Source organism: Cyprinodon variegatus, unplaced genomic scaffold, assembly GCF_000732505.1.
Source record: "Cyprinodon variegatus isolate N-32 unplaced genomic scaffold, C_variegatus-1.0 Scaffold128, whole genome shotgun sequence".
Classification (NCBI taxonomy): Eukaryota; Metazoa; Chordata; class Actinopteri; order Cyprinodontiformes; family Cyprinodontidae; genus Cyprinodon; species Cyprinodon variegatus.
In genome coordinates, this window is record NW_015150581.1 from 1,021,950 (window position 1) to 1,037,860 (window position 15,911).

At 37.6% G+C, this 15,911-nt stretch overlaps 1 protein-coding gene across 2 annotated transcripts in view; it reads right to left on the reverse strand.

The window, feature by feature from the left end:
- The window catches only part of LOC107085592 (rhombotin-1), a 40,749-nt gene extending 29,060 nt beyond the window's left edge, over positions 1-11,689 (reverse strand). Inside the window, exon 1 of one of the 2 annotated variants that reach the window (XM_015376023.1) lies at positions 10,870-11,689. Coding sequence is in view for 1 of the 2 variants with exons in the window: in XM_015376022.1 (XP_015231508.1) it covers positions 10,870-10,891 (22 nt within the window). In the remaining variant the exon portion in view is untranslated. The remainder of the gene's footprint in view (positions 1-10,869) is intronic. The other variant, XM_015376022.1, reaches the window with a different exon arrangement.
- Between the last annotated feature and the right edge of the window lie 4,222 nt (positions 11,690-15,911).

Here is a 15,911-nt window from a genome sequence, read left to right on the forward strand (position 1 = left end):
TTCTGTAGAATTTTGGAGTCTTTGTTTTTATCCTTGTGGTATCGAAAATGGTATCGAGTATCAAATATTTTCCTTAGTATCGGTATTGAGTTGAGGAGTTTAGTATTGTGACAACCCTAATACAGATTAAATACATATACAATGAAATATGTCAAGCCTTAGTTTTTTGTGATTTGATTACTATTCTTACAATGAAAACCAAAACCTTTTTGTCTCCAAACTTTAAATATAGCAAAAAAGTTAAATATAGGAAAGTCATTGCATTACACCCTAACAAGCTAATTAACTCAAAACATCCCATACCATCTCTAATGTCTTATGTAAAAGACTACTAAATAGACAGGTGTCCAGTAAACCCTTATTTTCACCCTCCGGCAGAAGAGTAACTCACAAAAGGATATTGCAGAAGACACTGATTGTTCACATAGTGTTGTATCCAAGCATATTCAGAGAAAGATGGATGGAAGAAAAAGAGGCAAACAAGCAAGGGGAACAATCAAAGCTTTGAGAGCATTGGACTTAGGAAAGCTTGTCTTTGAGTAGACCCAGGCTGGAGTCAGAGGATTAGGAGTCACTACACACAGATGAATCATACCCTGAACTAGAGACAGTGTCAGGAGGGCCTAACCTGGGCTAAAGGGAAAGGGAACATGACCGTTGTCTAGTGTCTCAAACAACAGATAAAAGCATAGTTGTATTGGTCCATAGTCAATGCAGCCCTTTACCAGGAAATTTTAGAGCACTTCAACCTTTAATATGTTGACCAGGAGATGCTAATATTTTAATAGCAGTTGACATTTACATAAACAGCCAAATGTACTATACTGTAGGTAGGTGTAATGTTCAAGTGTTGTTTTCTAAGATTAGCCAGCAAAAATTGCTTTACTTAAATATAGGGCTGGGCAGTAAATTGCATATGCAATATAATACCAATCTTACCAAATGCAATGTTTACAACACATTAGCATAGGGATTAAAAATATAGCCAAAATTTCTATTGTAATATATAATATTGATACAAACATAATAATAGAATGAGAGAGTCTGCCAAGTATGCACACAATATATATAATCCTGTCACAAATATTAAATCAAGTTTATAAAACTCCTCCAATATCACTTTTCAGAATTACTAACTTAAATAAAAAAAAAAGGCATTAAACTACAGAAAACCTAGAACACCAGTCAGTGACAAAGACAAGAGTAATCATACACTATATTGCATGTTGAGGTATCAAATGTATTTAAAAGTCGTCACTGTTTGAGTAAAATTATATTGTAAAACATGTTGATTCTAAATTGTTGTCCACCTATACCTTAGCCAAAGTTTAACCAAAGGTAGATTTCCTCCATACCGCAAAGATTGTATGAATGTAGTAGTTCATGCATAAGGAGGTCAAACCAAGTCAGCCTCCACTCACTTTCTGAGCAATACCCTTAACCTCACACTGCTCCCCGGGCACGGCACAATGACAGCCCACTGCTTCCCAAGGGGATGGGTTAAATGCAGAGGTGCATTTCTCCAGTGGGAGATCAATTAAGTTCAATTATTATTTTATAATTTCCGTTCTAGTTTATTAATTTTATGTAATATTAGTCTTTTTTTTTCAGGGTTTTAATTATCTGTAAGCCAGAATCTCCAAAATTGAGAGAAATAAAAGAAGAAGAAAAAAATCACAAGAAATAAACTAAAGGCTTTAGATATTTTAGCCTTTCCCGTGGGTTGTCTCAGATGAACACAATGAGCACCTCACAGCTAGGGTATCCAGCTACTCTGCTGGAAACAAATAAGCCGATTGCACTATTACACCTTGCTTCACTTCTTTTTATTTACAAAACAAAGATGGGCTAAACACACATACTTGCATATACTGATGTTGTCCTTGTTTTATCTTGTCCTTATTTTATCCCCGTTAGTGTTTTTACATTCTGTATGTCGTTTGAACAGATGATCAAGATATAAAAGATGGAAAAGAGAAGTCAGATTCATTCATTTAAGTGCACTCAAATTTGGTCAATAAAGATGGTTCTGAAAAAGAGGTTTGAAATAATTTACTTATCTATAATGAATGAATACAATATGGTGTTTTCACTTTCTAAAATGAAATACGAAAAAAATGTAGACATATTTATTGATATTCCAATATCCTGATATACAGCTTCACCTTCACTGGTCAAACTGGAACCTCAATCCACTTAAACAATCTTTAGCAATGAAATAAAAACAAATAACTAATTTCCAAGATATTGGTTTTAGTTTTTTATAATTTGTTTGATGTTTTTTTTTACCTAGTTGCATAAGTAGGGAAGCATAATCGGGCTGGAGTAGCTCCCAGCATTTCAGTGTAATGGCCAGAATCAGCTTGCTGAGAATCAGGTAGCAGCCACGTCTCTAATCTGATCTGAGTCCATGTTTGTTCAGAAAATAAACTGATTTGTTTGTTCACACTATCCTCTGTTAGAAGGTTCATAAGGCTACCATGCTCAAGAATGATTAATTTAAAATTAGTAAACTTAAGTTTTACGCTAGGATGTGTAAAAAAAGACTGCCATATTGAAGCCTGTTTTTGACACGCGTCCAATTACAGCTTTAAGACTTACCAGGGCACAGCCGATACAGGACAGATCACTTTTCTTGTGAATTTAAACCAAATACATTATTTTATGCTTGCAAGCATAGCCACCTATTCACAATGTTAAGCTTTTAGACAAATTAAATGGTGGTCTAAAATGCCTTTTTTCCATTAAAATTTTTTTTTTTTCAAATTCCAATTTAATTTGTCACCTGAAAATTGGATTTTTTTTTTTTTTTAAATCATTGTTCATATAATGACAAGATAATACTTCACATATCTCTAAATATTTTTAGAATAGCTTATCAAGGGTTGAAAGTTCAGGTACATCACAGAAAATAAAAGAGGCAATAGCTGTTGACATAAACTTAGATGAAAAAAGGTGGTGTCTCCTATGGATAAAATTAGGGATGCACGATATAATCGGCCCCCTATCGGTATCGGCCTGTATCGGCCTTAAAACTGAATATCGGACATCGGCCACCCCACCGATATTTAACCCGATATTTGATCAGCTTCTGAGTTTCTTAAGTCTAAAAAAAAAAAAAATACTACTTCTTCTTCTTCCTCAAAAACTTCTTTTTTACAGACTTAAAAACTTCTAAAGACGAGGGAAAAATATTGATACATTAAAATATCCCAATATCTTCATATGCTGATATATTGCCATTTAAAAACACCTATCAATCTCTTTTACTAATGAAATATTGCTATATGTCATCGTTATGCTACGAAATCCCCTGAAAATTCACCAAATGTTGCCATATTTTTATATGTTGATATAATGACGCGGTATCGATCTATTTAACTAACAAATTCTCACAAGAATTAGCTAAATATCACGAGAGTTTCTAACAGAACGATGAAATTTCATGAAATTTTGAAAGTAAAATAGATTGATACCGCGTTTTTAAAAATCTATTTGATATCAGCATATGAAAATATATTTGAGTATATTATTTTTTAACTTGTCAAAAATGGATAACAAAACTGCTATTTTCAATGACTACTTATTTTTGTCCAGCTTTAACATCGGTATCGATATCGGTTATCGGCTACATGAGTTTGTAAATATCGGCATATCGGATATCGGCCAAAATCCCAATATCGTGCATCACTAGATAAAATTATAGTTATTTTGTTAATTTGTGATAACTTAAAATTTCTGCTATTGTGTATTTTTTAGCTTTGTGCTTTTATTTTGAAGCAATGTGTTTCGTTTCCTTGTTGGTAGCTTTAGTAGCCAAAACGTAGAGCACAAGCAATATTTTCACCTGCTGCTGTGTAAACCTTAACCCAAGGCTATTTGTTCCACACAACTCTTAAACATTTTGAATACTTTAATGCCTTTTGAGCAGAGGTTTTAAAAATTTGCCCTTGTAACACAATGTCAGTGGTTGATATAAACGGCTGAAATATGAATAATAACACAAATTTTAATAAAATATTTTTGATATGCAGCTTTGTTATAGATGTTATGCATTAAAACGCTACAGAACCTGCAGAGTTTAACGAAACCTAATCTAGATCTGAGTAAACAAAATGATACAATTAGCAAATTATGGAAAAGATATAAAAGCAAAACTAAATCAAAGTATTATATATTCCTTTTTATCATGCTATAGAACTGCTTTAGAATTAAATAAGAAAAAGCAATTAATATACTGGCCAAACTTGTACAGAAAAGTGCATCTAAATGCATTGGACACTGTTCATAACATTTAAAAACTATAATATTTAATTGGCTTATGAAAGCTAAAAACAGACTGCTCAGTAGCGCACTTGGTAGCACTGCTGCCTTGCAGCAAGAAAGTTCCGGGTTCAAATCCTGAATCTTTCTGCATGTTCTGCCTGAACATGTGTGGGTTCTCTCCGGGTACTCTGGCTTCCTCCCACAGTCAAAAAACATGGGTGTTAGATTAATTCTCCTTAGGTGAGTGTGTGTGTGAATGGCTGTTTGTCCTGTTTGTCTCTGTGTTGCCCTACGATGGACTGGTGACTTGTCCAGGGTGTACCCCGCTTTCTTGCCCGTAGACGGCTGGAGATAGGCATCAGCACCCCTTGCAACCCTGCTTGGGATAAGCGTGACGATGGATGGATGAAAGCTACAAACATATCCAGATATCACAAAATGTAATTTCTTAAAGGGACAGTGTCTACAATTTACCCCATGAATTAAAAAAAAACAAAAACAGACAGGTGCCTCCCTTATCTAGATTGTGATATCTACTACATAACCCGTGGAGCGACATTCTGGTCTTTGTGAAAGGAGGGGACATATCAACCTCTACCACCCTTGTCAAGAAAGAAAGAAATACATAAAACATTTCTCTGAAAACAGGAATGAAAAAAAGCCAATGCTCAAAAGCTAGTATGACTTTTATAAAACAGAAGCACAGAGGTGACCTGATCACTCTTGACATATGAACTAAAAGTATATTATTTAAAAAAAAAAACAGGAAAATCTCTTTGAATACAGAGCTGAGAGAAGCTTATGATCGCCTCCTTGCATGACTTTTGTGAAGAAAAAAAAAACAGCTGATTACTGTTGCAATAGAGCTCATTCAGTGTAGAAAACCCACAAAACTAGCTGTTTCTGCCGGGGGACAGAGTAGCTACTACACTACACTGGCCTGTTTCTAACTTAACACCAAAATAATCCTAACTGTTGTATTGAATTACATTGCTCGTTTCTAAACATGTGTAGTTGTGCGTTCTCATGTGCTTGTGAAATGTCATCAGCTAGTACTGTCCCAATTCGTAAGAACACATGACCGAGGGTAGACAAAGTCCCCGGATGTTTTTTCGGTCCCTCCCTCTTTACCAAGTTTTTATCAAAGCAAACTTTTTCACCTTTGAGATTGACTGATGTCCCAGCATGCACTGCGGCAGCAGCAGCTTCCTGTGAAGCGCTCACAGTATTAAGTTAAATGTTCTCTTTTCTGTTTCCTTTCTAAAAAAGTACATTTTAAGATCATTTGAGAACATTATACTTTTAAGCTCAACTATATGGCCCATTTACTGATATAGTTTGTAATTAAAAAAAAAAGTCCCGATGTTGAAAGGACCGTGGCAACCAGCGGACCTGCTAACCACAGCCAGGGTTAATCTTAGCCCGTCTGCAGCAGCCCTCTCTCGGCATAGCCGTGTGTGAGGTACCGCTGGCTCTGGTGGAGATTTTTTTTCTTTTATTTGGCAAAATGTTAATTGGTTTGTGTTTATCTGACTGTGTTAATCATCATTCCCCCACTAAATGAAAACTGTAAGAATGTATTATTATCTAGAGACCATTAATAACAAGAGGTGAAATGCAGCTCCAGACGAGCCGAGCGTGTGTTGAGTCCACTCTTTTCTGTGTTCTTGAAAAGAGTATTGAGCCTTGGCAAGCTTGAGCAGGTCTCCTCTTGGGTGCACCGCCCTTTGTGCATTTATAAACTTCTAATTCTAAGCCACGAGAACACTTTCATATTTGACAAGATTTCATTAGACTATGACAGAATATGTATTTATTAAAGCAATTCTTGAGTTTTGTTAATAACAGGCAAATTGGTTACATACTGTCCCTTTAAAAAAAACTTCAGTGTACATACATAATCTACAAAATATGAACAAAATAAACAAGATATAACATGAGACAAAAAAAAATGTTGCAGAAGACTAATGGAGATTTCTGTATCTAATTTAGCCAAAATATTTAAACAAAATCCTTTATAATAACAAGTTTTCCAGCCTTTATCTAGTTATTCTTTGCTGTTACACCATACTTCTGGAACAAAGTAAAAACACCTACTCATATATTCTGGCTTAAACATTGGCAACACTTGAAACACTTATATTGTATCAAATCACCACTTAGGCTTTATTTGGAATTATTATGTTATCAAAGTCTGATGATGTAACTGCTAAAACAGACCTGCTTTTGTGAGAATATCCAGTGCCAGTTCTTTAAAAGTATTATTTTCTAAACTGAGACATTCAATTATTTTTATTTCCCTCAAACTACAGGCATTTGCACAAACACCTTTAAAAATCTCTTTGAATATTTTTGTGCTTCTAAAAAATGTCATTTCAGCTTTTTAAATTGTACAAACTGTAGGACTTTAGCGATTTACGCTTTTCAGCAATGGCTAAAGAAGACTGATCGGTTTCATTAAGACACATCAGGGCAAAAAAAGATTTATATTGTATATAAATCATTATCTCAATGTCCATTTGAGATAAGCATCTCAGCTGCTGAAGAATAATAGCCGATTGCTGTGTAGTTTACACATCAGCTCATCGGTTCACCCCAGTAACTTTGCAACAGGTCATTCCTCTTTTCATGATTTCCTTTTCTTCGCCTGTGATGACAGTCAGACTGAAGAGTAACCTTAACAAAGTGGATCATAACTCCCAGTCAGAGCAGAAGGCAGTCAATAAATAACTTATCAGTGTCTAACAAAAAGCTGAAGGAATGTTGTAGGAGATGTGTACATTAATATTTGTAGCATCACTCTGTGTTTTTTACTTTTTTTCAACAATTTGACATGAGTGTTGTCAGAGACAGCTCATGCGTCAGCTCTGCAGTGACGGGTGGCTGTCAGACCTTCTTCCAGTGGTTTCCAACAGAGTAGTTACTAACTAAATATAAACATTTGTTTACACCTGTCAGGTTGTTATGCAGTTAATAATCATTATTTCTCAACATTTCTACCACTTACACATCTTTTAACTAAGCTTAGCGTCAAAACTTTATCTTATTTCTGTATGATCCAACAGGGATGATCTGCTCCCCGCCACCTGGGTTGCAGCTACACGTCTTGTTACTGGGAATCTGAATATTATAACATTGCCAGCATGTGGCTCCTGGCAGTAATAAAAGAGATGCTCTCGCAGCTCAAGAGTGCATAATTGAGTTTGTGCACCGCGCTGATGAGTGCGGCCATTTACATCCAAGGCAGGTGGGTGCGCTCGCTAAAATGTGTCTCTCAAGTCTCAATTCCGTCCTTTTGAATTCCACTTTAGATCACGGAAATGATACGGATCTGCTGCACTTGTAAAATGTGAAACGATCAGGGCTGATAAGGATCTAGACGGTTAGTGGTGACGAGACGAAATTGTCTCTAGTGAGAATTCTGCAATTGTGAGATATCAGACTCAGATTAGATTAAATTAAACACTCAGGGCTGAAAATTGCATTAATGTGGTTTTGTAGCACATTTTTCCCCTGAGCTTAGCTAGAATGAACAGCCAGAGCAGCTTTAGAGTAACCTGACAGCGCAAAATATTACCAGTGCAGTGCAATGTATTGTTATCAAATATGATGTCTTAACTAAATTAATTAAAATAAAAAATGAGACCTAAACAGATCAAAAGCATAACTACTTAAAATATATATATGTATTTTTATATTTACAGTTATTTAAACTGCCATTGTTTCCTTTGAAGTAAAACGACTGGCTAAATAAATAAAGCTCCTGACTGGAAAAAAAAATCCCACAAAGCAATGGGATTTTAATACTGTCCACGGCCTAGAGCACAAAACGAGATGTAATTTCACTGTTTGAAATAGGCAAGTTTAATTTTAAAGCCCGAATGAACCAATAAGCTGAAAAATGGCAAATAGCAAAAAGCAAATTGCATTTCTCTGTAAAAAGTGAAAAAAATGACTTAAGGAACATATAAAAGTAATCTCCAGCTGGAAATTAGAAATCAACCATCAGAAACTGAATAACAGAAAAGAAATATTACTGTCCACTTTCTAAATCAATATAACATTGCTATGAGACAGTATTGCCATGGCAACGCGGGTAAAGAATGAAGCAATTCTTATTATTTCAAAATAAATATCGAAGCCTGAAGCCCGACTTTTATTACAGCGGCCGACAGCTTGCCAAGGCTGTATTCAGCTGAAGCATTACTTTTCAATCACATGTGTTATGAATGTAGAAATTCCAGTGGACAGGATGATAAGGGGATCTTAAATTAACCCGTAAAGGTGACCAGAAACTTATCAGCTGGTAGAGGATTTTCCTTTTCGCTCCCTTTTCTAAGCAGGAATAAACTGTGATTCTGTTAATATTCAGCAAAAATACGCCTTCAGCGTCCTCCCACTTTCCTCTGCCATAGTTAAAAGGGAAAACAGCTGAGTTGCTATTTTTTTCTTCTCTCAAATTAGAAGCAAATTGGAGCCTCATATCACAGGGTGAAGTAAAATGTTGACACTGAATATTTTGGTACATGTTTTGCTATTCATTATCAACTATAGCACGCATATTAGGTCATTTCAAAGAGCGGTGCCTGTGCTACTTTTACAGTCATCCTTACTGATCTCAGTAAGTATAGTGGGGAATGCAAGTTAAAACCTTAAAATCCGTAAAAAACAGTAAATAGATTAGAGTGTGCATGCAAAATTATGTAATAAAAGACATGCAAAATGAGAAAAACTCACCTAGTTTACAAAAATTATGGATTGTAAGGAGACAGAAGTTAACACAAAACTGATAAAGGTCCTTAGTTTTTACCTAATGTATTGACTTCTGTGGCACTTTGGCAGAAGTAGAACATAAGGATGAAGCCAGTTTCCCCTGGAAATGTCTAAAAAAGAGCTGCAAAAATGTTATATCTGGTTAAAGCTGTAACAGCTGAAATTGTTGTAGATTTCCCTAAGAGAAGGCAAATCCTAAAACCAATCTGCCAAACAAGCAGCATTGCAGCCAAACTAAACCGTAATCTTTGAATACATCAGCGAACAAACCAGTGATCCACTCGTGAAACAACTAAAACAGAAACACCCAAGTTATTTGTGCAAACACACACCAATATATGAAGAAATCAATCAAGAGAAGCAGAGCTTTCATATACCCGTGTGGCCCCTTTACAACACCGACCCACACCTCCCATGCTGCACACCTTTATTCATGCAGGCACTTAGAGAATGCATTAGACAAGAAGGTTGAATTGACAAGTCTATAACTTTAGAGCCAATAAACCCTAAGAGGGCACACCACAGTGAACGAGACCAGAACCAACCTGCTGTGCTGACAACCTGGACCCCCCCCCCCCCCCAAAAAAAAGAAAAAATAATAAAAAAAACCCTCACAAGCTGTGGGTTGAACCCAGCAAATAAAGGGTGAAGCTTTTAGGCAATGAGCAGCAGGTGATCTCAGCTTTTCTGCAAGTCCTAATGCTCCTAAAAGCCTCTCTCCCTGCTTCTGTAATTGGGCATCAGTACTTAATGTAGTATTGACTGCATTACATGCTCCTGTGCATCCTTTCCCCACTAATGCCATTTGCATCACCTTGTACATTTACCATATTGCTTAGCCAATAACTGTTAAAAGCAATCCGGATTGTGAATCATATAGGGAACTTTTAGCAAGATGGACATCCGAAGAAGGGGCCAATTTACAGTTGAGTTAATTTGAGTACATTATCACAACATGGCCTGAGCCAGACAGACCACTTTATATCTGCACCGCAATCCTTTCTAAGATATTTAAGGGTAAGAACGGACTGTTAAGACAAATGAAATGTCCATTTTCTATCATAAATGATGGGTTCCAAATGCATCCATTACTTTTGTATGAAGAGGATAAACTTCAGCTTGTAGCAGAAATATACTGAGATGTGGTACATGGTCCATGAAGGCTGTCACTGTGTATACCAGCAGGTGGTCCATATTTCCTCCATCCCTCTAAAGAGGTGCAGAATAAAGAGACTTTTTCCTCCTTTCAGGACACATAAAGACCTTCAGTGAGGCTACTGTGGATATCATGCTGAATAAATGAAAGTGCATCTGAGCATTTCCTCCAAAATGGGACGTCATTAGAGGCAAGTTTGATTCAAATTAAAATTAATTAGACTGCCTCACCCATTAACCTGGATTCATTGAAATAGATAAGTAATGCAAGAAGACCTATTTCGATGGGAAGTGAGCGAACGTTGCTCGGCGCTATCCATAATTTGCAATCAAGTTAAAAGCACTCCGCTGTCATCTCCCATCCCGTGTGATGTCAAAGGCTGCCTCGCCAACTTCACAGACGCAAAAAGCACTTAGAGAGAGGAGCAAAGAGTGGAGGAGAGTGTGCCCTAGAAAAAAAAATGCAACACAACAAATGCGCTCTTAAATAAACACGCAACTCTTCCTGCATTTGGGGAACTTTCATGGAAAACTGACTCCTGCCAAACAAAAAACAAAAAAAACAAAAGGAGGATTGAATGAGGTCGAGACCCATGGAGACGCAAAATGCGTAAAAATGTCAGCAGTTCCTCCGGGTTATTATTATAGCATGTTGCCACTATGGGTGTTACTCACCCTCTTCCTTGTCCAACACCATCGTCCTGAGGAACGAGGAGTCCTTCCCCGGGCGATCCGTCCTCGGCTCCAGCAGGCTGCACTGCTCCGTCTTCTCACCACTTCTCCTGGAAATTGCTTTGAAACGCGCGGCTGAGTACTAGACTAAGCCTCGCTAAACCAAAAAAGGGGAGTAGGGGGGAGAAAACCTGGAACGACGTATCGCTTTCTGCACCTCCTATCAATAATAATTCACACACGGAATGCAGCGATAAACACGACGAAAACCCTCTTTTCGGGCTGAGCTGTAATGCAAATAAACACCGCGTTGGTTGCCCTTGATAAATTCCATGCGAATTTTTAATTTTAAAAAAATGACACGAAAAAAAAAAAAAACAATGAAAAGCGAGATAAATCTAGAGTAAATCTGCGTAAAGGAGTTCACACGCAAGGACGGACCACACGCTCGGACCAGCTGAGCTCTCTCCTCTCTCGGTGTTAATGCTCTCCCTTTCGCCTTCTCATTTGCTCCGAAACGGCATCTATATATTCAAACAAATCCAATTGCGAATCTGACAACTGCTAAAAGCAAACTCGCGCCGCCTCTCTCCCAGTTTGTGTGCCGCGCTCTCGCCTTTCTACCGCTGAATAAATGCGCGCAGTTTCCAGAGACCCTCGGATTCCCCTGTTAATTAAATCAATTCATTATGCTCAGATCTGATTAGCAGCCCTTCCCCCCTCTTTGAATCAATTATTCAATACACAAACATAATTGCTTGTGCCAGAGGTGTCTAAGTATTAGCTTATTTAACTCCAAGGACACTAATTACCCCTAGGGCAAGGGAACTTTTCTCATTAATTCTGACAAAACACAAAAGCATAGCTAAGGGAAAGTGAGTGCGTGCGCTGACGCGCGCGCGCGCGCGCGAGGCTGCCTGCCAGACTGAATGCGCGTGATTGAGAGAGAGAGGGAGAGAGCGCGCAGCCGTGCAAGTGAGGGGCTGCGTGTTGATTGTGTGCGTGAGGAAGAGTGATGCTGCTCCATCCTAGTAGACTTTGAGTCAACACAAAACGCGCTCATTGTTCTCCACTCTCACTTCTACTTTTCTCCGCAGATTTGAAACCGTCTAATTGCGGTCTGTTTAGCCGCTAATTAGCGTCCACGCGCATTTATCATACATACATCACAGGGTTTCAGAGCAAGACGAGCACAACAGATGGGCCGCGGTTTTGATTAGTGGCTAGATAGAATGGCTCAGTTTCGAATCTGGTAATATAATTGTTGCCCGTTATTGCCAAGATGAAAGTGTTGCTGTTTGGTGGCAGAGCCTTAAATAGCACCACTTTCCCTTGCCCTGCGGAGACTGTTAACCAATTAAGGGTGAGATCCAACAAAGATTAGCCATTTAGGAGAGTGGAGTGAGTTGAGCTACAATAACGCTGGTTCGTCAGCAGCCAGCAGGTTGTCTGTCTGTGGTGTGAGCCTGCTCAGTCTGTCCTTGCCTTCTGTCACGTTTTGCACCAGTTATTCTATTGTTTGAGCACGTTATCACTACCAGATCTCTATAAGCCAACGTTTGTGCCAAAAGTGCAGTGATGTGAAAAAAAGTTTCTTCTTTACAGATTTATTTGTTCTTTAGTCACTCAAATGTTTCAGATCAGCAAAAGAAAAAAAAAAAATGTTTAATATATGGCAAAGATCACCTGCCTAAAAATAAAATGCAGTTTTCAAATTAAGTTGCATGAAAGTAAAACTATCCTTGGTGGAAACAACTGCTACGATTTGCTGTTTAGGCAGTTGAATGGTTTTGGACATGAACTCGCTGATAAAACTTAAATTTGTTTTATTTAGACAATGATAGCAGGACTTCAGTGCCACTTGATAACGCATTTGTGTTTGAGCTGAAAGTCAGGAACTAATTTCTTGTAATTCTCGTTCAGAGTGCTAAAGAGAGAAAAAAGAAACTATACAGTACATCTGTTTTAGAAATTATGCAAATAATCAGGTCTTGAAATAGCAATGATTTTCCTTGAAGTTAGTATTTTATTAGAACATCCAGAAATATTTTGTACTATGATTCCACAAATTAATTATATAACAGGCTTAAATCAGAGGTAATTGAACGTTTGCTAAATTTTTCTTTTTTTTTTGATGTCTGACCAAGATGCTCTGAATGTGGCCTGAGAGAGACGATGGTTTGAAAGAGAAATGAAGGGAGTCAACTTAAAGAGAAAAGCCAGGTACATGGTTTATGCTTCCAAACATCCACCACTCTGTCCTGGAACTCATTCCAAAGAAATCACTCAAGCAGGCTCATGATGATTCAAATGGCCAAACACAAAACCCATACAAAACAACACACTCCAACAACCCAGGAGAATGATAGATAGGTCATTGATTTGCATTTGACTTGGAATGTGCTTAGGAGGGAGGACCGCAGGTGCTTAACATCCTCAGCGTTCCAACTCCAGTGGAAGTGACAGAATTGACAGTGACTCCTGGATAGGTGTGAACTGTTTGTAGAAAAACTGAGTGAAAGTCTGGTTGCCTCTGTTATAATCCTGTTCTGTGGTTGCCATGACCTAGGCCCTTCTGTAACCTCCTGCTACCCTGGAATACATTTGGCTGGGTTGTCACTCCTGGAAAGCTTCACAAATTTACCTGGTTCTCTTCATTGCTGGATAATAGCTTTCATTGTGCTGTTTCCCAAAAGTCTTACAAAAAGCTTCCTAACATTTTCCAAACTGAAAGTTGTCAAAGACTTTAAAAGACTGAATTTCTTCAAATACTTGGTATGACTGGATATGATCCTTCTTGAAAGCCTTTAGCCTACTCCATGTTGTCTGAGAGATTTACACGTAAGTGACCTGCTACAAAAAAAATTAGCATACAACATTGCTGTTGGTACAGTATCTTTAAAAGTGTATGTTAACTAGTATACAATCATGTATTTAGATTTAGGGTTAGGATTAGGGATTGGTTAGTTCTAGTTTTGCAGTTTGCGCTCCATGCAAATGTTGTGAGATTGACTGCCACAGCCTCACATGCACCCTGTGCATGAATAATGGTGAGGGGGGTATCTCCATTGCATCAATATCTGACACGCTTTTAACTAATTTTAACAACTTGGGTGTGAGAAAGAATTTCTATATCAATCTGATTATTAAGATATTGTTTCTCTCTGCCCATTGCTAAATTGTATATTAAATACACGTATCAAACTGAACATCAACCTCCTTTGAACAGATGGTATTCCATCAATTGCCTGATTTTATTAGATTTTCATCAACAATGTTATGTATTAGATCCAGATAATTTTAAAAAAGCCAGTACAATCACTTAGTTTCGATTTAACTACAGTATGACTTAAAATTCAATTCAATTCAGGTTATCTATACAGTGCCAATTCACAAGACATGTCACCCCAAGCACTTTACAGAGATAATGATGGGTGCTGGAGTCTGCTTTTCCGTCTTTTTTAATAGATAAAAAAAAAATAGCAATAAAAAGTTACCATAGTTTTTTTTATATGTTTTAACAATAGGCCTTTCATTACCTTCTACTTTTTGACAGAAGAATGGGAGGTTGTTTTTGATCATTTTTTTCCTCCAAAACATAAATAATAATTTAAATGTGTTTTTATTCATTTACGTGATATTCATTGGATATTGTAATCGTTTATTGACAAAAAAAACAAAAAAACTAAACTAGAGAAAAGTCAGTCAGGAAAATCTCATTTACAGTCCTGTAGTAATGTTGTAGTAATCTGAGCTATCTATTGAAGGGCTTAAGGTCCAAAAAAGTCTAACCACAACACCATTTTTTCTTTTTTGAATCAAACCATTCTGTAGCCCTGTCTTGACAGTTTGGAATCAGGGAAGTGAATAATTTAGCACTTACCAGATAAACCTATTATTAGTCTTTTTCTTTTCTTTTTACAAAGCTAATATACAAAGCTCCGTGTACCATGACCATAGGGATAATTTCAGTTTTCAAGGCAGCAGGTTGTGGTAAGATTGGTTTGGCCCTGAAATCAATGGTCTGATCCCTCTCTGTACAGCTTCCTGGGTGACACGCTTGACTTTTCATCTCCACGGTCGCATAGATTGATGACTTCTGACCAAGAATGTATGTCTGCTGACCTATAGCGTTGAGTGAGTGACACATAATTAATCCAATCACACAGAAAACTGAAAAAAGTAAAGGGAACAATGGTTCAGTGTCATCAGGGCTCGACTTCAAATAACCATTTAACATTTGAAAGTGGGGACCATTCAGTGAACTGTTTTAACAATTATTATAAGAGTATATGAATAGGTTTCACAGGGGCTCTTATTAAAGTAGCTCTCATCAATAAAAATTACCCATGTGTTAAGTCACAACAAGTTGGGATTTTGTGGGTCACGCCTAAGCCCCTCGCTGCATCTTAGGGTGCACCCCCTTTCCTACTCTACATCCAACACCTGGGTCAGTGAATACCAGCAACAACCCCCTGAGTGGGCTTCTCTGATGCACAGTTAATTAGAATTCATTTCTGAGCATGCATTAGCCATGCCTGTCTATTTATGGCCTGCTCTCAAATGCAACCACTACAAAACAGTGCACTGTAATTAACCCCACCTAATCAGATAGCGCACTTGTGTTGTGTTCGCATTCGTCCTTAGGCACACAGCCATTGGACAGAGGTTCCAGAGAGAGGATGAGCCCATTCTATAGTTCAGAATAGCTAAGCAGATTAAAACCTCATATCAAACATGATATTTACAGGCAAAGCTCAGTGGAGAGTGCTCCCTTTATGTGGAATAGGGAGAGGCTTCAGGGCTGGGCTTTTAAAGCCATGTCCCTTAATTGTATTCTAGCTAAGTGGGATGAATGGTGCTTTTTAATCAGACTACTGACGTGGTTGTGGGCTGTAAAAGTACAGAGAACTGTGCCCGACAGTTAAGATGTAGAATGATATGCTTCTTTTCCAGGTCTCTGTGTTTCAGTCAATATTCAAATGCATTTTGGCACATCGCTGACACTTGTGTCTGTGTTCTGCTTCTGCTGCTAAAAGGAGTCA